This window comes from Bos javanicus, chromosome X (assembly GCF_032452875.1).
Source record: "Bos javanicus breed banteng chromosome X, ARS-OSU_banteng_1.0, whole genome shotgun sequence".
NCBI lineage: Eukaryota > Metazoa > Chordata > Mammalia > Artiodactyla > Bovidae > Bos > Bos javanicus.
In genome coordinates this window covers 98,669,352-98,695,616 of record NC_083897.1, presented here as the reverse complement: position 1 = coordinate 98,695,616, position 26,265 = coordinate 98,669,352, and the positions used below count along the sequence as shown (strand labels likewise).

Genomic DNA, 26,265 nt, shown 5'->3' with positions numbered 1-26,265 from the left:
ATACAATGAGTGACTTAGAAAAAATCATTTCAGTTCCCTGCAAGATTCAGAATAGGGATCATTACTGTCCTCACAACTTTTTGAGGACAAATTAATTATCACAGGTTCAAAACTTCTGGCAAAATTATAGAGATCAAAAGTATATCAGTAACTGCCAGGGGAGTGGGAGGACAGCATGGAATAGAAAGGTACATGAGGGAAATTTTGGGGGGTGATAAAATGTTCTATATCATGATTGTGTTGGTGGTTATGTGACTATACATATTTTTCAAACTGCCTCAAATTTCATAATTTAACTTGGTGAGTTTTAATTTGAGTAAATTATATATTCATAAAGCTGAACCAAAATACTCTAGATTCTCTCTTATTAATAAGTTGATGAGGAGAAAGTAGTGTAGAAGAGTTGGGGAGGATGAGCTTTAAGTTTCAGGATCCAATGTGTTTCTCCTGACTCTAGGTTATAGGCAGTCTCTGGATCTGGTGAATTTTTTTTTTACAGAGTAGAGATTCTGATCACAATAATATGTGTTAAAGTTTTTAAAATGCAGCCATATCCATCATCTCTTTGGAGCCTCATATCCTGAGAGGGCAAGGCATCGTATTATTGCCCCTATTTAACAGAGTCAGAGAAAAAGTCTCAAGTTGATCTTAAACAACCTTAAGATTAGCTAACATTAGCAAAACCAGTATTGGACTTGGGTGTCTTGATTATCAAGTCTGTGTTAATTATACTACATCTAACTGTATTATCTTTCTAGCCTTGAAAGCTCCTTTCTTCCTGAGAATCCAGACCATTTGATGTAAGCCATTTTTATTACTATTATTACTCTCATAAAAAGACCAAGGATGAACCAGGACTACAAAAACAATTGCTTAAGTATTTCAAGTATTGTGAATGCCATAGAGTTCCCCAAGGCTTTCTTGGTGACTTCCATCATTCCTTTTAATCATTGAGTCTGGACACTTTATCCTGCTGGAACCACCTCCCTGGATTTCATTTCCTGAGGCCATACAAAGTCTGGCTTCCCCAAAGCAAGGGCCTTATCACACATGACTAGTTGTTGCCTTTGAGCATACAAAAACTATTGATTAGAAGTATGCTGATCATTTGTTCTCGGAGTAAAAAGAGGACCAGCATGGAGATCTGGCTGAAATGAAAACAGGTGTTCAGATTTGTCTGTTGATGCCCTTTGTATTAGGAGTAATGAATCAGTTGGAATCTGGACCAAGGAACTCAAGTGAGGGAAGGCTGGCAAGAAAGCAAGTGTGCGGAGGCAGCAAATAGAAGGCAAGCCAAGTGCCATAGAACTTTTCCTCTGGGCCATACTTTGCAACCGCCAAACTAACAAAACAAAACAAAACTCTCAACTTCATGACACCTCTCCCTGACCAAGAGTTTTTGTCATGAAACAGGCTTGAAGTGCTGTGACTAGATGTCTATTTCTGAGCAAGAATATTCAAGTTTGAGGGTAATGATTAGTGAAAGCTAAGTCACTAGGCCAGATATCTCTGGGGATTGCATTTTAGCTGTAATTTCTCACCAGGGTTTAACCACAGAGCTGTAGATACTTGTTCCCACATAGACTGACTCATGCAGACATAGAGACATAATAGAAAACAGATATCTGCACACACCTCAACCAAAAAGATGCAAATTAACAGGCCCATAGATACAAATGCATACAAAAAAGTATCAAATGTCAAAATACCCAAAGATAAACTCAGATAAAAATATGTTGATATAGAGAGATATAGATATATAGAAAGGGAGAGACACAAAGGGGGTCACACACAAACAAAAACTTCAGTTAAAAAAACACATTGTAGTCATGCTCAAGGAAAACCATACATGCATAAGAGAAGTACTCTAATTCAGATATGTAGGTGGACAAAGATGCATGTATATTAATAGATATATATGAACAAGCATGCACATGCACAGAGATATAACAAGAAAAACCTACACTTACTACACTCACCTAAGTACTCAACAGACATGGATATGAAGACATGGAGGTAGAGAAGCCTCTGAATTCCTAAGCATCAGGTATTATATCTGCATTTATAAAACATCTTCTCCAAGGAAATGCATATAAACATGCCACCAGTTAGCACTGAAGATGATCATGAACCCAGAGGGTATAATAAAAGTAAATCAAATCACATATGCCTTAAAAATCTCACAGTCCACCATCCAGTCTGCTACAGGAAAGGCAGCCAAATACATTGGCAGCAGCAGGGTGTGTGGAAGTCATAAAAAGTCTTCAATTTATCTCATAGGAAAATTAACCTCAGGGAGAAAAGGTTAATGCTCCCAATTTTTTTTTTTTGGTAGTCATAAAATAAACCCATTTTAAAACAATTTAAAAAATTGTCTCCATTCCACATACTGGAAGCTCTAATATTTGCAATTTGTCTAATAAAAAGAAAGCTTAGAGAAAATAAATGGTCTTAGATGCCCAGTAAGTTCCAAAGGAACTAAGAAAACAGATCTTACCTCATTAATATGCTCAGTTCCTGGTCCCTGAGGTTTGAAGTATCCACCAATGTTCTTGCAGGTTTCTAGTGTCTTGGAGCCCTGGTCCAAGTTATCTGTGGTAAAAGAATACCCTTTAGATTGAATACTGACTGCAGCTTCTTTTAGAGAGGTTCTGGCTGCTGGTCAACCTAGTATACCACTCAGAACCACCAGAACTGAGGTGAATGAGGCATGGGAGGTAAGGTTCTGCTCAAGTGATTCCAGTAATGGGGAGAAATATCAGAAAGAGAAAAATTTTTTAAAGTACCATTTAAAAATCACATAAAGCTATGCAGAAGTAAACTTAACCAAGGAGTTGAAAGACCTACACTCTGAAAACTATAAAATATTAATGAATGAAATTGGAGATGAAAGAAGGGATGGAAAGATATCCAGTGCTCTGGAATTGGAAGAAGTAATACTGTTTAAATGGCCATACTCCCCAAAGCAATCTACAGATTTAAAGTAATCCCTACCAAAGTACTCATGACATTTTTCACAGAACTATAACAAATCATCCCAAAATGTATGTGAAGTGAAAGTTGCTCAGTCATGTCCTACTCTTTGTGATCCCATGGACTATACAGTCCATGGAATTCTCCATGCCAGAATATTGGAGTGGTAGCCTTTCCCTTCTCCTGGGGATCTTCCCAACCAAGGATTGAACCCAGGTCTCCCACATTGCAGGTGGATTCTTTACCTGCTGAGCCACAAGGGAAGTCCAAGAATACTGGAATGGGTAGCCTGTCCCTTCTCCAGCAGATCTTCCAGACCCAGGAATTGAACTGGAATCTCCTGCATTGCAGGCAGATTCTTTACCAACTGAGCTATTAGGGAAGCCCTCCCAAAATGTATGTGGAACCACAAAAGATCCTGAAGCCATAAAAATAATGAAATATTGCCATTTGCAGCAATGTGGATGGGCCTAGAGGATAATATGCTTAGTCTAATAAGTCAAAGAAAGAATGTACTATATGTTACTGCTGCTGCTGCTAAGTCGCTTCAGTTATGTCCGACTCTGTGCGACCCCATAGATGGCAGCCCACCAGGCTCCCCCGCCCCTGGGATTCTCCAGGCAAGAATACTGGAGTGGGTTGCCATTTCCTTCTCCAATGCATGAAAGTGAAAAATGAAAGTGAAGTCACTCAGTCGTGTCCAACTAGTGTGACCCCATGGACTGCAGCCCATCAGGCTCCTCCTTCCATGGGATTTTCCAGGCAAGAGTACTAGAGTGGGTTGCCATTGCCTTCTCCCTATATGCTACTACTTACAGGTAAAATCTAAAAAAGAAAAAAAGAAGTAAATCAACATGCAAAACAGAAACAGACTCACAGATATAGAAAATAAGCTTGTGATTGCCAAAGAAGAGAGTTAAGGGGAGAGGGATAAATTAGGAGTATGAGATTAACAGACATACACGGTCTGACAGACATGGTCTGAGGTTCAGTCTGTCCCTAACAAATTTTTCCTGTTTTTTTGCTGTGAGATTAAAGAGCAGTATAAAATCTTGTTCTTACCATAAATGTAGGTTTATGTTCCACATAAAGAAACTTAGTAGGAGAGTAGCAATGCCTGAAGAGCCTGGTGCTGTGCTCTTGATGTGGTGAGCAAGTCTGTGATGGATGGTGAATGAGTTTTCCTGAATTGTTATCACTCCGATGTTGTACTCTTCTTTCCTCCTTTACTTGGTTAAAACTGTAGAATAATTTTTTTTGCCTACAGTTTCCCTAATAATTTTTGATGATATAACTCTTTATCCCCCTGTCTATCCAAGGACCTCATTCTTTACTAAAGCTTGTTATTTTGGTATATTTTAGTAGGGTTCAAAACAAATATGTACCAGTATAGTTGTCATTTTAACTTTATATATATACCATCGACTTGGCTTACAATAGTTTTATGATTTTAACCACTTATATAGGCTATTTGGTTATCATTTATAAAAGAATAATGTGAAGCTAAAGTAATTGCTAAGCTCTGAATGGAAATAAAATCTTCAAGAAAAGTAATTGCCTCTGCTTTATTATGTGCTCAAAATAAATACTGGAAATACTCAGGCACTGAACTTGGGGTTAAGGGCACTGTTGTTTTAATCTAGTGTATTTGCTTAGAGGAGACAAAATGCAAAAATGGACTGCTAAGTAGATGTTAAAATGTTGTGAAATAGTCTATATTGCTACTGTTTTGGAATTTGCCCAATTATTGGCTTCAAAAATGAAAATTTTAATAACTTAAACTATTATATATAAAATAGACAAGCAACAAGGATATACTAGGTAGTATACGTAGTTATACCTATTATCTAACCCATAACCTGTAATGGAATATAATCTACAAAAATACTGAATTGCTATGACATGCCCGTGAAACTAACATAATACTCTAAATCGACTACACTTCAATTTAAAAAAAAAAAGAAAACCTGTAAGAGAACTCAGGTCTTCTAACACCTGGCTCAGTCATTAAGCATGGCTAAAGGATACCTTCACCACAGATATACTAAAATAATAGATAAAGATATATCAGTTTGTTGTTACCTTGCTGCAGCCAGTGTCTTGCTTAGCATTGCTTACAACTGCCCCAGAGCCATTTAACTGAGTGGCATTAGGTTCTTCTTGCTATACTTTCCAACACTCTAGATCAATATGAACCTAAAGTCATCCCTACTGGGAGGGATAGATCCTCAGTGGGAAATTATTTGATTGTCATTGCCAAAAGGGCTTCTGAGTCAGTCAAGCTTCAAGAGGTTTGAGCATAGCTCAGCAAATATGTGGGGTGATATGCATAAGGGTAATGCTTGCATAGGGTCTGCTCTGGAATTCTGGCCCTTTCAAGTAGGAAGCATCCCCCCCCCACCCCCCGCCCCGCCACACACATACACTTCATTTGGGCTTCCCTGGTGGCCCAGATGGTAAAGAATCTACCTCCAATACAGGAGACCCTGGTTCAATCCCTGGGTCAGGAAGATCCCTTGGAGAAAGGAATGGCAACCCACTCCAGTGTTCTTGCCTGGAGAATTTCATGGATAGAGGAACCTAGCAGGCTACAGTTGATGGGGTTACAAAGAGTCTAACATGTCTAAGCGACTAACACTTCCACTTTTTCAATACTTCATTTAGAAAGTAAATCTTGACTTCCAATATTGCCATATATATATACACACACAATATTATCATAATATAATTGATTTTATATATATATATATATATATATATATATATTTTTTTTTTTTTTTTTTTAAAGAGAAAACCTGTAAGAGAACTCAGGTCTTCTAACACCTGAGTGTTATATTATATGTGTTATATTTTATATATATATATATATTATATATATATATATATATATATATATATATATATTCAACTATGTAAGGGCCCTGGATAGGTATAAGACATAACTCTTATTTCTTAACTTGTTTATTGTTATTACTATTACTATCATTCCCATCTAGTTGTATAGCACCTCAGAGCTTATAAAGCACTTTTATGTTTGCTATCTGCTTTGAGCTTGTGAAGTTCAAATTATTACCCTAACATTACAGATAAGAAAACTAAGTCTCAAAGTAGTAAAGTGATTTATTCCACATCACATAGCTAATAAGTGACAGAGCCAAGAGTTAAATCCAGGTATGTCTGATTTCAAAATTTTTGCTCCTTCCAGCACAACAGGCTATTGGAGAGCAAACTCCATTGACTTTCTAGTTTTGTTCAATAAATATGTGTTGAGTGAATGAGAAAATGAATGAACAATCAGAGGAAGTAGCAAATTCAAATTGGGCCCCATAGTAATGTCTGTTAGTGTGTATGTGGGGTAAGTCCTTGGGTATTCAGAACTGGTAGAGAGCAGTGGGAAGAAGAAAACTGCCATCACTGAGCACCCTGCAAGCCAGAAACTGTGGCAGGAATGTTCATAGATTCTGTTTCACTCATTCTTCACAATGATCCCATAAGTCAGATGTTATCCAGCATCTCATTCCTCAGATGGTGAAACTGAGGTGCAAAGAGGTTATGCAACTTGCACAATGTGGTGGAACAGTAATTTGAACCTGGATCTGTTCAACTTCAAAGCTGATTCTTTCCACTATAATAGTCTGCCTTAGGAAACTCCTGATTAGAAGCCAAGAGGAAGGAACTGGTAGTGTTTATAGAGAAACATGTAAGGACAGAGACTGAGCACTAAAAAAAACTGAAGTCCTTCAGGCCTTGAGCAATATGGAAGTAAAACAGGTACTAAACATAGTGGGAATGGGATCCTTGGATCTCATTGCTATCACAGTCAGGGTTGTAAGAGGAGCTGAAACAGGCTTCCCAAATGGGATCCTGATATCATCCTCCTTCCTAGGGATATTTTTAACCCAAGTGTCTGTTTGGGACCTTGAAAACATGGGAGCCACTTATATCCCTGAGGTGAAAGTGCCAAACTCAGGGGTACATTTTCCCACCCATAGCTTATAAATAAGCCCATAACAGTCCTCAAGGTAGCTATTAATCCTGAATTTACCAGACTCTCCCTGAGTGATTGCTATTTGCTGTTAGCAGTCAGGAGCATGGTGGGGGTGGGGCACTCTGATGCAATCGGCAGTGGAGTGGAGCAGCTGCTAAAAAGCTTCTGAATTGCTAAGGGGTTGGGCTCATTTTCTAAGAGGGAGAGAGGAAGGAAACAGCTCTGACCATATCCCCTGCTTTATACCCCTGGCCTAATCTCCCAGGGGATTATGAGAGCATGCCTTATTCTCAGGCAGAGGACTTAGAAATTATGGTAGGCATCTTCTGCCACTTTGATGACTTGATTTGTGTCCCACTTGCCATTTTCTTTAAGGGGAAGGAGGTGACTTATTATTCCAGTACAGATGAGCTTGAAAGTAATCAAAGCTTGTAATTCCAATGTTTAAGACTTTGTTCTAGAACTGTAGTAAAATCACATTCTGACATGTTGAAAGTTAGGAGGTTGAAGTCCTATCTTAACTCTGTTATGAACTGACTTATGACCTTGAACAGGTCCCTTTCCCTGTATCAGCCTATTTCCCCATTCATAGATCAAGAGGACTGAGAAACCTATAAGGACCCTCCTAATTTTGACAGTGAAGGATTATCTCCGTTCAGAATTCTTCACTCTTTCCTTTCACCACCTTGCTGGCTTCTGGGGATTTCTGAGGGAGATGATGCTACAAAAGACCCAAGCTTGCAATTTCTTTGGCTCCTAACTTCACAGAATTCTGGCAAGGAATCACAGGGTTGGAAATAAGCTCCAAGTCAAAGCATCCCACATGTTCTCCACACATGAAGTGAAGATAATAAAAAAGATGTGGCCAGTTCAGAGCAGCTACAGATCCTTTGGGATTGAGGGAATCTTTGGCTTACAGAGAAGTAGGATCAAGGTTCCCAGAGCTTGTAACACTATAGAAAACTTTGGAAAGGAATGTTATGAAATCTTGTGTATCCTTAGTATTCATGCAAATTATATTGCTGTAAAATGACTGGTGGTGGGGTCTGCTAGGAGACTGTTAGGGTGTGGTCTAAGGCCAATGGGTAAGAGAGCATGGATTCTCCCATTTGTACCAAAAGATGGAGCTTTACTTGCAAGTGACAACAGTCTAGCAGGCAGGGTCAGTGGCCTGAGTTAGGAAGGATATACCCTGAAGCTCTAGGAGGTAACTGGTTTTGCTTGGGGGAAATCTCTGTGTTTTGAGTGAGGTAAATGAAGTTGCCTTGAGCCTTGAGGGGCTTTCCATGGTCAGTGGTCAGCAAAACACGGGATGACCTGGGACCCACAGAGAGTAAGTTTAAGCAAGATGCAAAAGAGACAGGGCTAGAATGACACCATGGGAGATGGGAACAATGGGACTGGTCCATTTGAGGCCAGGAGGAAGGTGTATATAGGAGTACTATGAAAATGGTGAAGAGGGGGAACTAGAGTTTATGAGACCTGGAAGGTACTGGGTACAGAGGGCCTTGAGGGGAAAAGAAGGCTTTAGCAAGATATTTGAGTGTATTGATATTAAAGGCCCCAAATAAGAAAAGAAGAGCATGGAGAGGGAAAAATCTATACCTTGTCATTGCTAATGTGAATTTTCAAGTGCCAATGAGGAAGAGTACTAGGGAACTGGGCGGGGCGGGGGGGAGGGAAGGGTTGTCACAGAAGTAGGATAATGTCAACACAATCTGTCTGTGCATGAGGCCTGCCAAGCATATCCCACCTCAAGAAAAAAAGGGCATAAAAGGCATACCTGTGCAAAGCTTCCTGGATCTCCTCCAACCCACTTGATCCAGCTCCATGGGGATGCTCTGTGAGATGGACAGAGAATGGCATTTTTCCAGAAGGATTTTGAGTGGTGCAGTCCTTGGTGATGGTTCAGCTGGGGGAAAGAAAGTCTGCAAAGAAAACTGTTCAGGATCAGTTACTCATGGGGTTGGGGTGTGGGCCAACACTTTGCTTAAACAGAAGAACTTCCAATCTGAAATATCATCTGATCCAGCCTCCAAATTCAGGCAGGGTCACTATGTATTATCAATAAATGTGATCAAAGATCAAACTACAAAGAGCTTAAAAGACATCAAGGAGTGTTGAAAAGGAAAATTAACTTATTTAAAGAAAATAGCATCTATATGTTTACTCTTTCTTAAGCATTTTGTGTGTGTTTGGTTAGTATTAAGATGGAGGAAGTGAGGATTCTGCATCTGCTATAAACTTTAACCTTTACTCAATGTGAGGCCTGGAGCAAGTTAAGTCTCAGTTTCTTCATCTACATAAAAGGGATTGTGATAACACCTAACTTGTAGAATTAAGATTCAAAAATGAGATAATGCATATAAAGCACAAAAATGAGAATGAGAGAGTGAGAGACAATGATTGAAAGAGAGAAACTTTCTCTTGCCAGAAGCACATTTTAGCTAAGACCAAGTCCTCTCCTTTGATATCAACATAACCATCTGTTTTAAATCCCAATCCTTCTTTCTTTTCCAAAATCCTGACCTCCAAGTGGAAAAAGAGGGAAGTAAGTAACATCTGTGAAATAACTGTATAGCACAGTATTATGTATTAGATACCCTACTATGTTTATGCATACTGTCTCATTCAGTCTTCATAACTACTCCATAAGGTAGCTAGTAGCCCATTTTACAATAAGGAAACCAAGGGTCAGAAAAAATAAATGAGTTGCCCACGGTCTCACAACTACTGAATTGTAGGTCTATCTAACTGCTGCTGCTGCTGCTGCTAAGTCGCTTCAGTCGTGTCCGACTCCGTGCAACCCATAGATGGCAGCCCACCAGGCTTCCCGTCCCTGGGATTTTCCAGGCAAGAACACTGGAGTGGGTTGGCATTTCCTTCTCCAACTCATGAAAGTGAAAAGTGAAAGTGAAGTCGCTCAGTCATGTCCGACTCTAGCGACCCCATGGACTGCAGCCTACCAGGCTCCTCCATCCATGGGATTTTCTAGGTCTATCTAACTACAGACCAGAAAAGATAAATAGTTCCTTGAGCTGACATTCTTAAAGTTCCTCCTCAATATTCCTAAGTCACATGAACATATTACAGGTTTCTTCCACCTTTACTATTCATCCCTAAGAGGACTGGATGTGGAGAGAAGTTAACAATTTGGATGGAACAAGTGTAAAAACCTAATAAAAACTTCAATTAAATAAAGTCCATATATGTATTAATATACAGTATTTGTCTTTCTCTTTCTGACTTACTTCACTTTGTATAATAGGCTCTAGGTTCATCCACCTCATTAGACATCCTGTATGGGAGGGGAGTTTGGGGGAGAATGGCTACATGTATATGTATGGCTGAGTCTCTTTGCTATTCACCAGAAATTATTGCAACATTGACTATACTCTAATACAAAATTAAAAGTTAAAAGAAAAAATTAAAATAAATAAATTCCAGAGATCAAAACGGGGAGCTCTTAGGACCTGTAATGATAGCAGAGCCCAACAAGAAGAAGAGTCCTCTCCTAGCAAGTGAAGTGAAACTGTTAGTCACTCAGTCATATCTAACTCTTTGCAACCCTATGGACTATAGCCCACCAGGCTCCTCTATCCAGGAGATTCTCCAGGCAAGAATATTGGAGTGGGTTGCCATTCCCTTCTCTAGGGGATCTTCTCCACCCAGGGATCAAATCCCTGGGATCCCAGCCAAGGATCTCCTGCATTGCAGGCAGATTATTTACCATCCGAGTTACCAATCGCTGGTCTGGGAAGATCCCACATGCCATGGAGCAACTAAGCCTGTGAACTATAACTATTGAGCCTATGCTCTAGAGCCTAGGAACCACAACTACTGAGCCCATGTGCCACAACTACTGAAGCCCAGGCACCCTAGAGCCCATGTTCTGCAGCAGGAGAAGCCACTGCAATGAGAAGCCTGGGTACTGCAACAGTATATTAATGCATATATATGGAATTTAGAAACATGGTAACAATGACCCTATATGCAAGACAGCAAATGAGACACAGATGTAAAGAACAGACTTTTGGACTCTGTGGGAGAAGGCAAGTGTGGGATGATTTGAGAGAATAGCATTGAAACGTGTATATTATCATAGGTGAAATAGATCGCCAGTCCAGGTTTGATGCATTGAGACAGGGTCCCCAGGGCTGGCACACTGGGATAACCTGAGGGATGGGATGGGAAGGGAGGTGGGAGGGGGGTTCAAGATGGGGAACACATGTACACCCATGGCTGATTCATGTCAATGTATGGCAAAAACCACTACAATTTTGTAAAGTAATTAGCCTCCAATTAAATAAATTTTTTAAAAATAAATAAAAACAAACAAAAAAATAAGCTCTAGGTATAAACTATTATCTACACTGTCCCTGGAGACCTCAGTCCTCAGGAAAAGTAGAGAGAGCCAACCAATTTTTTAAAATAGCAATAAGAAAGAATCCAAGAGACCTCTTTGGGGTAGAGAAAGGCCTACCTTTAGTTCTCCTTAGCACTTGCATTGCACCTAGAGAACAAGTCAGTCTCAGCCTCTGTGAGACATTATATGGAAGACACTTTGTCTATGTAAATGACCTCCTTCTAGACCCAGAATCCCAAGCCCTTTGTTCCTATGCTATGACTAGTGGGCAATTTCAGTGAGAGATGTGCTTATGGGCAAATAATCAAGACTCAATGGAGCTCAAATAGTCACCTTTGTATGCTCTTGGGACCCAGGTGCTAATCAAAGTTCAGAAAGATGAATCTCCAGGGTCTCAATTTCAGCCTACATGGAAGGTCCTATACCCTACTTTTTTACTCCTACAGTCAAGGTACCAGGACATAACTCCTAGATTCACCACTCTCGAGTCAAGCTGTGGAAGGAAAAAGAGGATGCTCAGTACACCTGCGAACCCTTGGGAGACCTCTGATATCTATTCAAGACTACAGATTAGTGCTATTCAGATGAATATTCAGGAAACTGAATTTCTCAGGTTAAGCCTACTGCTCTGCTTATACTTTATTACAATTACCCTCTTGATTTGCTTTTCCCAGGGAAACTCTTTCCATATTTGCTATACTCAGATCCCATAAGCCTCATGCCCTACACACCATGATATGGCACCTCTTTCTTGTCTAAGCCTCATGCCCTACACTCCATGATGTGGCACCTCTTTCTTGTCTGTCTGGCTTAGGCTATTCATAGATACATCCTTTAAGACTGGCCATCACCAAGGTCACCAAATGCCGGAACAAGTCTAACTGTTGGGTGTGCCCTGATCTGGCCATAAAAAACAAAATTGTGCCAATGGTAACTTGCTTGAGTGCTCTCTATTGGCCATTACTGTACCCTTTGCCAACCTAACACAAGTCAATGGAAATTGGCTAAGTTCCACTCTCAATTCTGCAAAACCTAAATGAGTTAACTCAGAAGGAAAAAATATCTTAAAGATCAGGGAAGTTGAAATAATGTCTGGCATCATGCCCAAATGCTTTGTGAGTTACCCTTGGTGAGATGGAAAACCACTCAAAAAGATTCCTAGTGATCTCTTCACTGGGGGGCACTTAACTCATCCTCCCATTGTAACTGGACTATGGAGCTACTGAACTCCTCTCAACTCTGGGTTGCTAGACTCAAATATGCTAAAGCTAAAAGCTTCCCAGGACACACTTCAGAAAGAATTACATGATGTGAAATTCTAGCCACTAATCCTTGGGGCTGGAAATGGAACCTTCTTCCCCAAAATTGGAAAACAAGTGGCACAGTGTATGGCTATTAGACCTACAATAACCAATAACTTCCCTAACAATAATAATGGAGCCTGGTTCGCAGATGCCCACATACAATTATATACATCTATCTGAGTTGAGATTGGGGGAGGATCTGGGGAATATATGGGGAACAAATCTCTGAAACCCTGACCAAGATTGTGGAAATACATGAGAAATAAGGCCATGCTACACTAACCAGTCCATGCACACCCTCATAATATTATTTCACTCACCTTCTGAAACACCATTTGTCAACTAATGCGAACACATCCCTCATGCCAAACATCACCCTCAATAGTGACACAGTATATAAAATGGGGGTATCACCACCAAGCACAGGCCTCCATCCGATGCACAGGGAACAGATTCACCCAACTAGGGCTAAATCTAACAACCTAGGTCAGCCCGCATTAGGTGGGAATTTCCCTTGTAGGAATGGGATATCATTTCTTATGTCAAAGATCTCTATACTTTATTCTCCTGACCAAATGGTATATGATCTGCACAATAGTCCTGATGGTTCCAAGAGTCTGGTTTCTTACCATTGGAAAACTAAGGACAACCACAGGGGCTATCTTCAACTTGAGCTCATTCCTGGAACAGGCAATAAAAGAAGTCACATATCAACACTTATGCGACCTCCCCTCTTACCATATACCATCCAGTTGAGGAGGCACATACGTTAGTGATAATCCCATCTTGGAAAGACTGGAGATAGGATATTCTATAGCTACAGGGCTCTTTGGTTTGTGGGGATCACCCTCCTCACAAGGGCAGTGCTTAATATTTCAATAATGATGCAACAGGGATGGGAAGCCACAGTATCAGCTCTAGAGGTTCAACAAATCTATTGACAGCTTGGAAGGGGTGGTACTCCAAAATAGGCAGGCTATAGATCTTTTGAATGCAGAACAAGGAGAAACCTGTGCCATTCTGAATGAGACCTGCTGTTTTGGAGTTAACACCTCAATCAAAATTGAAGAAAGCTTTTCAGTTCTCAAAAAGTTCAAAAAAAAAAAAAAAAGATCATATAAATCATCTAAGATCTTAATGATTGAGCAGGGGCACCTCCAGATTGGCTCCAGTCCCTCTTTGGGATCTTTTCTTGGAGAGGAGGGATTTGGTGTTGGCTACTGCCTCTGCTGATCACTGTTGTCACCATACTAATTCTGCTCATGGTTGCTCCATGCATTATTAATTGTTTAACCCATTTTGTTTCTGCCCAGGTAACCGAATTACAAAATGCCATAATGCTTCAGAGGGGATACACAGAACTACAGATAAATACTGATGGTATCTACCACTTGCCCTTAGATAGACACTGTTACCCAGACCCTGAGGACCCCAAGGCCTAAGAATAGCAAAAGGGAGAGGCTCAACACCCCTTGCCACCCCAGTTCAGCAGGAAGTAGTCAGAGAGATCTTGGTGTCCCTACTCCTAAAGAACTGGGCCTCCCATCTCTTGAGGGGGGCGTGTTAGGCAGTTAGATTAGGAAGAAAAGGTTCCAAAATTGCAGTCAGACAAAGTGATGACTAGGAGATCACACACACACAGAGGGTGAACAAAATAAAAATCAAAAAAGGAGAACTGTGAAACTGATTGAAGACTTCTGCTGGGAAAATATGCCTGGCACATCCGCTTCTCTGTTTGGTCTCAGGCTCATGCCTCATTTTCATAAGGCACAAGCAATTAAGCCCCAGGTACCACTCAGGTTTTGACAGAATGTGGTCCACTGGAGAAGGGAATGGAAAACCACTTTAAGATTCTTGCCTTGAGAACCCCATAAACAGTATGAAAAGGCAAAATGATAGGATACTGAAAGAGGAACACTCTAGGTCAGTAGGTGCCCAATATGCTACTAGAGATCAGTGGAGAAATAACTCCAAAAAGAAGGAAGGGATGGAGCCAAGCAAAAACAATACCCACCTGTGGATGTGACTGGTGATAGAAGCAAGGTCCGATGCTGTAAAGAGAAATATTGCATAGGAACCTGGAATGTCAGGTCCATGAATCAAGGCAAATTGGAAGTCGTCAAACAAGAGGTGGCAAGAGTGAATGTTGACATTCTAGGAATCAGCAAATTCAAATTGACTGGAATGGGTGAATTTAACTCAGATGACCATTATATCTACTAAAGCAGACAGGAATCCCTCAGAAGAAATGGAGTAGCCATCATGGTCAACAAAAGAGTCTGAAATGCAGTACTTGGGTTGATTCTCAAAAATGACAGAATGATCCCTGTTCGTTTCCAAGGCAAACCATTCAATATCACAGTAATCCAAGTCTATGACCCAAGCAGGAATGCTGAAGAAGCTGAAGTTGAACGGTTCTATGAAGACCTCCAAGACCTTTTAGAACTAACACAAAAAAAAGATGTCCTTTTCTTATAGGGGACTGGAATGCAAAAGTAGGAAGTCAAGAACACCTGGAGTAACAGGCAAATTTGGCCTTAGAATACGGAATGAAGCAGGGCAAAGACTAAGAGAGTTTTGCCAAGAAAATGCACTGGTCATAGCAAACACCCTCTTCCAACAACACAAGAGAAGACTACACATGGACATCACCAGATGGTCAACACTGAAATCAGATTGATTATATGCTTTGCAGCCAAAGATGGAGAAACTCCATACAGTCAACAAAAACAAGACCAGGAGCTGACTGTGGCTCAGATCATGAACTCCTTATTGCCAAATTCAGATTTAAATTGAAGAAAGTAGGGAAAACCATGAGACCATTCTGGTATGACCTAAATCAAATCCCTTATGATTATACAGTGGAAGTGAGAAATAGATTTAAGGGCCTATATCTGATAGATAGAGTGCCTGATGAACTATGGACGGAGGTTTGTGACATTGTACAGGAGACAGGGATCAAGACCATACCTATGGAAAAGAAATGCAAAAAAGCAAAATGGCTGCCTGGGGAGGCCTTACAAATAGCTGTGAAAAGAAGAGAAGTGAAACGCAGAGGAAAAAAGGAAAGATATAAGCATGTGAATGCAGAGTTCCAAAGAATAGCAAGAAGAGATAAGAAAGCCTTCCTCAGTGATCAATTCAAAGAAATAGAGGAAAACAACAGAATGGGAAAGACTAGAGATCTCTTCAAGAAAATTAGAGATACCAAGGGAACATTTCATGCAAAGATGAGCTTGATAAAGGACAGAAATGGTATGGACCTAACAGAAGCAGAAGATATTAAGAAGAGGTGAAAAGAATACACAGAAGAACTGTACAAAAAAAGATCTTCATGACCCAGATAATCACGATGGTGTGGTCACTCACCTAGAGCCAGAGATCCTGGAATGTGAAGTCAAGTGGGCCTTAGAAAGCATCACTATGAACAAAGCTAGTGGCAGTGATGGAATTCCAGTTGAGCTACTCCAAATCCTGAAAGATGATGCTGTGAAAGTGCTGCACTCAATATGCCAGCAAATTTGGAAAACTCAGCAGTGGCCACATGACTGGAAAAGATCAGTTTTCATTCCAATCCCAAGGAAAGGCAATGCCAAAGAATGCTCAAACTACCACACAATTGCACTCATCTCACATGCTAATAAAGTAATGCTCAAAATTCTCCAAGCCAGGCTTCAGCAATACATGAACCATGAACTTCCTGATGTTCAAGCTGGTTTTAGAAAAGGCAGAGGAACCAGAGATCAAATCGCCAACATCCGCTGCATCATGGAAAAAGCAAGAGAGTTCCAGAAAAACATATATTTCTGCTTTATTGAGTATGCCAAAGCCTTTGACTGTGTGGATCACAATCAACTGTGGAAAATTCTGAAAGAGATGGGAGTACCAGACCATCTGACCTGCCTCTTGAGAAATCTGTATGCAGGCCAGGAAGCAACAGTTAGAACTGGACATGGAACAACAGACTGGTTCCAAATAGGAAAAGGAGTAAGTCAAGGCTGTATATTGTCACCCTGCTTATTTAACTTATATGCAGAGTACATCATGAGAAACACTGGACTGGAAGAAGCACAAGCTGGAATCAAGATTGCTGGGAGAAATATCAATAACCTCAGATATACATGACACCACCCTTATGGCAGAAAGTGAAGAGGAACTAAAAAGCCTCTTCATGAAAGTGAAAGTGGAGAGTGAAAAAGTGGGCTTAAAGCTCAACATTCAGAAAACGAAGATCATGGCATTCAGTCCCATCACTTCATGGGAAATAGATGGGGAAACAGTGGAAACAGTGTCAGACTCCAAAATCACTGCAGATGGTGACTGCAGCCATGAAATTAAAAGATGCTTATTCCTTGGAAGGAAAGTTGTGACCAACCTGGATAGCATATTCAAAAGCAGAGACATTACTTTGCCAACAAAGGTTCGTCTAGTCAAGGCTATGGTTTTTCCTGTGGTCATGTATGGATGTGAGAGTTGGACTGTGAAGAAGGCTTAGCGCTGAAGAATTGATGCTTTTGAACTGTGGTGTTGGAGAAGACTCTTGAGAGTCCCTTGGACTGCAAGGAGATCCAACCAGCCCATTCTGGAGATCAGCCCTGGGATTTCTTTGGAAGGAATGACGCTAAAGCTGAAACTCCAGTACATTGGCCACCTCATGCGAAGAGTTGACTCACTGGAAAAGACTCTGATGCTGGGAGGGATTGGGGGCAGGAGGAGAAGGGGATGACAGAGGGTGAGATGGCTGGATGGCATCAATGACTCGATGGACATGAGTCTGAGTGAACTCCAAGAGTTGGTGATGGACAGGGAGGCCTGGCGTGCTGCGATTCATGGGGTCGCAAAGAGTCGGACATGACTGAGCGACTGAACTGAACTGAACCACCCAGGGGAGGGAACAAAGGATATAAAAATGAAAGCCAGAATTGAATGGGACCACTCCTGCAGGGTTTGGCCTGCTCTCATGTCTTGAGAGTGTACTGCTTTTTCAATAAACCTTGCCTCCCAAAGCTATCCTGGTCTGTCATTTCAAGTCTTTGCTATGACAAAATAAGAACCAAGGGAGAGAAAATTGATGTAGCACTTTCCTTCCCCACAACCTAGTGTCAGTAGATTGGCTTTGCTGCCCATCAGGTAAGTGGGCCAAGTTTGGTTTGGAAAAAATAGCAAAACTAAAAAAGAAGAGGAAAGACTCATATTCTTTCCTGGCAAGGACTCAGCCAATGAAAAGCCATGGACTCTTTGTTTACCATAGCCTTCCCAAATTTCTTTTCTCCTGTATAAAAGTGTTCTCCTTCCTTTTCTGTGCAAGGACATGTACATGGCCTGCCAAAGTTGCACACCATGAATTGTATTTCTTTGTGGCATTCCAAGAAACCCATCTTTGCTGGAGAAATATCTGGCAGTCTATTTGTTTTAGGTCAATACAGGTAAGGTTCTATGCCAAATTGGTAACCCAGTTTCCAAGGGCTGAGACAAGTTATCAAAGTCAGTTCATTCTTAGGCACAACAAAAGCCACTGGGTAGTTCTGAAAATAAAGCAGTAGAAAGTACAAGTTACTGTACTAAATCTGTATGAATCCTTAGACATGGTCACAAGCTTGCTTTTTATAATTCTCCTTAATCCTAACTCTGCCTCCTAGATCCATAAATTGTTAGAGCTGGAAAGCCTCTTATGGTCATACAATCAAACTCTCTCATTAAACAGATGGAAAAAAAAAACAACAACAACTGAGCCCCAGAAATGGAAGGGACTACATCACTTAATTCTTTTGATTTTGGATAAAGGGAGGGGGAGATACCTACAGAGCATGAAGTCAAATTCTACAGTAAGATTTTGGAGATACTTGCCCCTAAATCCTCTTTATATGATCTGAACATCTCCACTTCTCTGGTCACAATTACTGACAGTCCACTAATTTCAATATCATTTTGCAGAAGGGGTTCATCATTCTCTGTGAGGATGAAAACAGACCTCCATATTAATTAGCCTAATTAGATCTCTTTCCAGGCTGTACCTGGGGCCAGAACTCTAGCTGGAGGAGCATACATTTTATAGGGCTGCCATGACAAATCACCACAAACTGAGTGTCTTAAACAATCAGAATTTCTTCTCACAGCTCTGGTGGCTGGAAGTTTGAAATCAAGGTATCAGCAGCGACATGCTCTCTATGAAGACTCCAGGGATTAACATTTCCTTGCCTCCTAGCTCATGCTTCAGTTCAGTTCAGTCACTCAGTCGTGTCGGACTCTTTGCGACCCCATGAATCGCAGCACCCAGGCCTCTGTGTCCATCACCAACTCCCAGAGTTCACCCAGACTCACATTGATCGAGTCAGTGATGCCATCCAGCCATCTCATCCTCTGTTGTCCCATTCTCCTCCTGCCCCCAATCCCTCCCAGCATCAGAGTCTTTTCCAATGAGTCAACTCTTCGCATGAGGTGGCCAAAGTACTGGAGTTTCAGCTTTAGCATCATTCCTTCCAGAGAAATCCCAGGGCTGATCTCCTTCAGAATGGACTGGTTGGATCTTGCAGTCCAAGGGACTCTCAAGAGTCTTCTCCAACACCACAGTTCAAAAGCATCAATTCTTCGGCACTCAGCTTTCTTCACAATCCAATTCTCACATCCATACATGACTACTGGAAAAACCATAGCCTTGACTAGACAGACCTTTGTTGGCAAAGTAATGTCTGCTTTTTAATACTCTGTCTAGGTTGGACATAACTTTCCTTCCAAGGAGTAAGCATCTTTTAGTTTCATGGCTACAATCACCATCTACAGTGATTTTGGAGCCCCAAAAAATAAAGTCTGACACTGTTTCCACTGTTTCCCCATCTATTTCCCATGAAGTGATGGGACCGGATGCTGTGATCTTCGTTTTCTGAATGTTGAGCTTTAAGCCAGCATTTTCACTCTCCTCTTTCACTTTCATCAAGAGGCTTTTTAGTTCCTCTTCACTTTCTGCCATAAGGGTGGTGTCATGTGCATATCTGAGGTTATTGATATTTCTCCCGGCAATCTTGATTCCAGCTTCTGTTTCTTCCAGTCCAGCGTTTCTCATGATGTACTCTGCATGCTGCTGCTGCTGCTAAGTTGCTTGAGTTGTGTCCGACTCTGTGCAACACCATAGATGGTAGTCCACCAGGCTCCTCTGTCCATGGGATTCTCCAGGCAAGAACACTGGAGTGGGTTGCCATTTCCTCCTCCAATGCATGAAAGTGAAAAGTCAAAGTGAAGTCACTCAGTCGTGTCCGACTCTTAGCGACCACATGGACTGCAGCCTACCAGGCTCCTCCGTCCATGGGATTTTCCAGGCAAGAGTAATGCCTTCTTCAGTACTCTGCATGGAAGTACTCTGCATAGAAGTTAAATAAGCAGGGTGACAATATACAGCCTTGACGTACTCCTTTTCCTATTTGGAATCAGTCTATTGTTTCATGTCCAGTTCTAACTGTTGTTTCCTGACCTGCATACAGATTTCTCAAGAGGCAGGTCAGGTGGTCTGGTATTCCCATCTCTTTCAGAATTTTCCACAGTTTATTGTGATCCACACAGTCAAAGGCTTTGGCATAGTCAATAAAGCAGAAATAGATGTTTTTTTTGGAACTCTCTTGCTTTTTCCATGATCCAGCGGATGTTGGCAATTTGATCTCTGGTTCCTCTGCCTTTTCTAAAACCAGCTTGAACATCAGGAAGTTCACGGTTCATGTATTGCTGAAGCCTGGCTTGGAGAATTTTGAGCATTACTTTATTAGCATGTGAGATGAGTGCAATTGTGTGGTAGTTTGAGCATTCTTTGGCATTGCCTTTCTTTGGGATTGGAATGAAAACTGACCTTTTCCAGTCCTGTGGCCACTGCTGAGTTTTCCAAATTTGCTGGCATATTGAGTGCAGCACTTTCACAGCATCATCTTTCAGGATTTGGAGTAGCTCAACTGGAATTCCATCACTGCCACTAGCTTTGTTCGTAGTGATGCTTTCTAAGGCTCCCTTGACTTCACATTCCAGGATGTCTGGCTCTAGGTGAGTGATCACACCATCATGATTATCTTGGTCGTGAAGATCTTTTTTATACAGTTCTATGTATTCTTTTCACCTCTTCTTAATATCTTCTGCTTCTGTTAGGTCCATACCATTTCTGTCCTTTATCAAGCTCATCTTTGCATGAAATGTTCCCTTGGTATCTCTAATTTTCTTGAAGAGATCTCTAGTCTTTCCCATTCTGTTGTTTTCCTCTATTTCTTTGAATTGATCACTGAGGAAGGCTTTTTTATCTCTTCTTGCTATTCTTTGGAACTTTGCATTCACATGCTTATATCTTTCCTTTTCTCCTCTGCGTTTCACTTCTCTTCTTTTCACAGCTATTTGTAAGGCCTCCCCAGGCAGCCATTTTGCTTTTTTGCATTTCTTTTCCATAGGTATGGTCTTGATCCCTGTCTCCTGTACAATGTCACAAACCTCCGTCCATAGTTCATCAGGCACTCTACCTATCAGATCTAGGCCCTTAAATCTATTTCTCACTTCCACTGTATAATCATAAGGGATTTGATTTAAGTCATACCAGAATGGTCTCATGGTTTTCCCTACTTTCTTCAATTTAAGTCTGAATTTGGCAATAAGGAGTTCATGATCTGAGCCACAGTCAGCTCCTGGTCTTGTTTTTGTTGACTGTATAGAGCTTCTCCATGTTTGGCTGCAAAGAATATAATCAATCTGATTTCAGTGTTGACCATCTGGTGATGTCCATGTGTAGAGTCTTCTCTTGTGTTGTTGGAAGAGGGTGTTTGCTATGACCAGTGCATTTTCTTGGCAAAACTCTCTTAGTCTTTGCCCAGCTTCATTCCGTATTCCAAGGCCAAATTTGCCTGTTACTCCAGGTGTTTCTTGACTTCCTACTTTTGCATTCCAGTCCCCTATAATGAAAAGGACATCTTTTTTGGGTGTTAGTTCTAAAAGGTCTTGGAGGTCTTCATAGAACTATTCAACTTCAACTTCTTCAGCGTTACTGGTTGGGGCATAGACTTGGATTACCGTGATATTGAATTGTTTGCCTTGGAAATGAATAGAGATCATTCTGTCGTTTTTGAGATTGCATCCAAGTACTGCATTTCGAACTCTTTTGTTGACCGTGATGGCTACTCCATTTCTTCTGAGGGATTCCTGCCCGCAATAGTAGATATAATGGTCATCTGAGTTAAATTCATCCATTCCAGTCCATTTTAGTTCGCTGATTCCTAGAATGTTGACGTTCACTGTTGCCATCTCCTGTTTGACCACTTCCAATTTGCCTTGATTCATGGACCTAACATTCCAGGTTCTTATGCAATATTGCTCTTTAGAGCATCGGACCTTGCTTCTATTGGACCTAGCTCATGGTAGCTCTCAGCAATCCTTCGAATTCCTTGGCTTGCAGGTACATTACTCCAGCCTCTGTATCTATCATTCCACGGTCTTCTTTGTGTCTTTTTGTTATTGTACAAATTTCTCAATATTCATAAACACATCAGTCATTGGATTAGGGCCCACTCTAATCCAGTATGATTCCATTTTAACTTGACTACATCTACAAACATCCTATTCTTAAATAAGGTCACATTCACAGGTACTAAGCGTTAGGACTTGAAGTATTTGTGAAACACTATTCTATGCAATTCAGGAGGACACAGCCTTTTGGAAAGTGAGCTTAGAGGGATACCAGAACTAAGCAGCTTTAAGCTTAGAGGACAGGGGTAGGGGCCTCCAAATCAGTCAGAGGCTAAGAAAAACAAGGTGAAAGTCAGCCAATTGTACTTTTACTAAGGCACATTCTGAATTAAGGTTACACTATCCATAGACTATAATGTCTTAAAGGAAAATATACGGCTGCCGCTGGTGCTGGTGCTGCTGCTGCTGCTAAGTCGCATCAGTCATGTCCGACTCTGTGCAGCCCCATAGAAGGCAGCCCACCAGGCTCCTCCATCCATGGGATTTCCCAGGCAAGAGTACTGGAGTGGGGTGCCCTTGTCTTCTCTGGAAAATAAACTGCTGCTGCTGCTAAATCGCTTCAGTCGTGTCCAACTCTGTGCGACCCCATAGATGGCAACGCACCAGGCTCCCCTGTCCCTGGGATTCTCCAGGCAAGAACACTGGAGTGGGTTGCCAAATTGGGGCTGCAACAGCATCAACTTCACAATTTGGTGCATTCAGAAACACCTTAATGTGGTACTCATTTTGGACTTTCTTCTTCCTTTTCAAGTGTCCTGGAAGGACTAGATAGCAGAACCCACAAGCGCGGGGGGGGGGGGGGGGGTGCAGTCTTACTCACTCAGGGAGTGCCCTGCCCACCATATATATATATATATATATCAGTCAGTTCAGTCGCTCAGTCGTGTCCAACTCTTTGTGACCCCATGGACTGCAGCACACCAGGCATCCCTGTCCATTACCAACTGCCAGAGTTGAGTCAAAGGCATGTCCATTGAGTTGGTGATGCCATCCAACCATCTCATCCTCTGTTGTCCTCTTCTCCTCCTGCCTTCAATCTTTCTCAACATCAGGGTCTTTTCCAATGAGGCAGTTCTTCTCATCAGGTGGCCAAAGTATTGGAGTTTCAGCTTCAACATCAGTCCTTTCAATGGATATTCATGACTGATTTCCTTTAGGATGGACTGGTTGGATATCCTTGCAGTCCAAGAGACTCTCAAGATTCTTCTCCAACACCACAGTTCAAAAGCATCAATTCTTGACTTCTCAGCTTTCCTTATAGTCCAACTCTCACATCCATACATGACTACTGGAAAAACCATAGCTTTGACTAGATGGACCTTTGTCAGCAAAGTATGTCTCTTCTTTTCAATACGCAGTCTAGGTTGGTCATAGCTCTTCTTCTAAGCAGCAAGCATCTTTCAATTTCATGGCTACAGTCACCATCTGCAGTGATTTTGGAGCCCAAGAAAATAAAGTCTGTCACTGTTTCCATTGTTTCTCCACTTATTTGCCATGAAGTGATGGGACCGTATGCCATGTTTTTTTGAATGTTGAGTTTTAAGCTAGCTTTTTCTCTCTCCTTTTTCACTTCATCAAGAGGCTCTCAGTTCCTCTTCACTTTCTGCCATAAGGGTGGTATCATCTGTGTATCTGAGGTTATTGATATTTCTCCTGGCAATCTTGATTCCAGCTTGTGCTTCATCCAGCCCAGCATTTTTCGTGATGTATTTCGCATAAAAGTTAAATAAACAGGGTGACAATATACAGCTTTGACTTACTCCTTCCCCAATTTGGAACCAGTCTGTTGTTCCATGTCTGGTTTTAACAGTTGATTCTTGACCTGCATACAGATTTACCAGGAGGCAGGTAAGGTTCAGGGGTTAATAATCAGCCACCTGTTTCTCTGGCTAAGCCATGGGAAAAGAATAAAAGCAAAATATAGCAATACAGTATAATCTAAAGTACTGAGAGAAGGGAACCATAAGCAATGTTTCTTAATGGCTTGTAAAACTTCCAATAGCTGGCCTTCACTTATTTTTTTTACCCCCTCACCCTCATTTTTAAAAGCTGCCTTAAGAAGCATATATATGGCCGGTATCGTTCTGAGCTTTCTGAATTTTCCATGCTTAACCCCAGTTTCAATGCCTGAGAGAGTATTACTTAATGCAAAGGGGTATTTTCAAGACCTCATCCCACTGTTCTTCAGGACCCTGCACCGATATTTCAACTTTAGCTTTGCTCTCAGCTATCCTTCACTTTGGAGCCCTATGTTGGGCACCACTTGCTGTGGTCAGCACAGCAAGTAGGGATCAAAAGTGGTCGATGCACAGTTTGAGAAAAAGAAGCTAGAGACAGAATTAAAGCTTTAAAAAGATGGGACCGAGGGACTCAAGACCTCTTGGTTCAAGAGCCCCGTTCCTTGGAGTCACATCACTTTTATTTAGTGTCTTGGTAAGCAGAACGTATCTGTTATGCTATGATGAAGTCAGCCTCCTGTATCCCCGGTCACGTCTCTTATTTTACTGATTAATTTGAACTATCTTTGTTATTTTCTTGTAGAAGTGGTATCACCCAGTTGGAGGTTATAGACCCACATATGCCTTGGGAAAACATCTTCGTGTGTGCACAAGCAGCATTCTGAAGTGGCACTGACCCAGCATTCCAAGGTCCACACTATATTTTTCCTTAGCTTTGCAGGGCTTGACGACCCCAACTAATAAACCTGATGTACTTTTGTTTAGATTATAATGTATTGCTATATTTTGCTTTTATTCTTTCCCCATGGTGTTTTTCTCATGGCTTAGCCAGAGCAACAGGCAGCTGAATAATAACACCTGCATTTCCAGTTTTAACTGTTGCTTCTTGACCTGCATACAGATTTCTCAGGAGGCAAGTGAAGGAAGTCTGGTATTCCAATCTTTTGAAGAATTTTTCATAGTTTGTTGTGCTCTACACAGTCAAAAGCTTTGGCATAATCAATGAAGCAGAAGTAGATGTTTTTCTGGAATTCTCTTGCTTTTTCTATGCTCCAACATATGTCAGCAATTTGATCTCTGGTTCCTCTATCTTTTCTAAACACAGCTCAAACATCTGGAAACTCATGGTTCATGTACTGTTCAAGTCTGGCTTGGAGAATTTTGAGCATTACTTTGCTAGTATGTGAGATATATGTGTGTGTGTGTATATATATATATATATACACACACACACACAAATATATATGGCTAACCTAAGAACTTCCTTAGTTTAAAACAAACAAATAAAAAAATAAACCAGCTTTACCATAATGGGTCTTACAGATGCAAATAAAACATTAGGATAGTTAATTAGGTTGATTAACAATGAAATAAGATAAAACTGAGGTGAAACTCTAGAGACTTCTTCCCAACAAGGTGGAAATATTAAAAAGACTCACCTGCCCACCTCCTAGAGTAATGCAAATAAAAGCAAAAATAAACAAATGGGGCCTAATTAAACACTTTTGCATAATGAAGGAAACTATAAGCAAGGTGAAAAGACAGCCTTCAGAATGGGAGAAAATAATAGCAAACAAAGCCAGAATTAATCTCAAAAATATACAAGCAACTCCTGCAGCTCAATTCCAGAAAAATAAACGACCCAATCAAAAAATAGGCCAAAGAACTAAGTAGACACACAGATGGCTAACAAACACATGAAAAGATGCTCAACATCACTCATTATCAGAGAAATGCAAGTCAAAACCACAATGAGGTACCATTTCATGCCAGTCAGAATGGCTGCAATCCAAAAGTCTACAAGCAATAAATGCTGGAGAGGGTGTGGAGAAAAGGGAACCCTCTTACACTGTTAGTGGGAACACTATGGAGAACAGTGTGGAGATTCTTTAAAAAACTGGGGATAGAACTGCCATATGACAGAGCAATCCCACTGCTAGGCATACACACTGAGGAAACCAGAATTGAAAGAGACACATGTACCCCAATGTTCATTGCAGCACTGTTTTTAATAGCCAGGACGTGGAAGCAACCTAGATGTCCATCAGCAGACGAATGGATAAGAAAGCTGTGGTACATATACACAATGGAATATTACTCAGCCATTAAAAAGAATACATTTGAATCAGTTCTTATGAGGTGGATGAAGCTGGAGCCTATTATACAGAATGAAGTAAGCCAGAAAGAAAAACA

General features: G+C 41.0%; 1 protein-coding gene across 6 annotated transcripts in view; it reads right to left on the bottom strand.

The window, feature by feature from the left end:
- ARHGEF9 (Cdc42 guanine nucleotide exchange factor 9) overlaps positions 1-26,265 on the bottom strand; it is a 426,609-nt gene that overhangs the window by 316,298 nt on the left and 84,046 nt on the right. For 4 of the 6 annotated variants that reach the window (XM_061410327.1, XM_061410326.1, XM_061410328.1 and 1 more), the window contains exons 3-4: positions 8,745-8,901; positions 2,498-2,592 (exon numbers count right to left, since the gene is read on the bottom strand). In XM_061410327.1, coding sequence (XP_061266311.1) covers positions 2,498-2,592; positions 8,745-8,901 — 252 coding nt within the window. The remainder of the gene's footprint in view (positions 1-2,497; positions 2,593-8,744; positions 8,902-26,265) is intronic. The other 2 variants (XM_061410329.1, XM_061410331.1) reach the window with 1 other exon arrangement.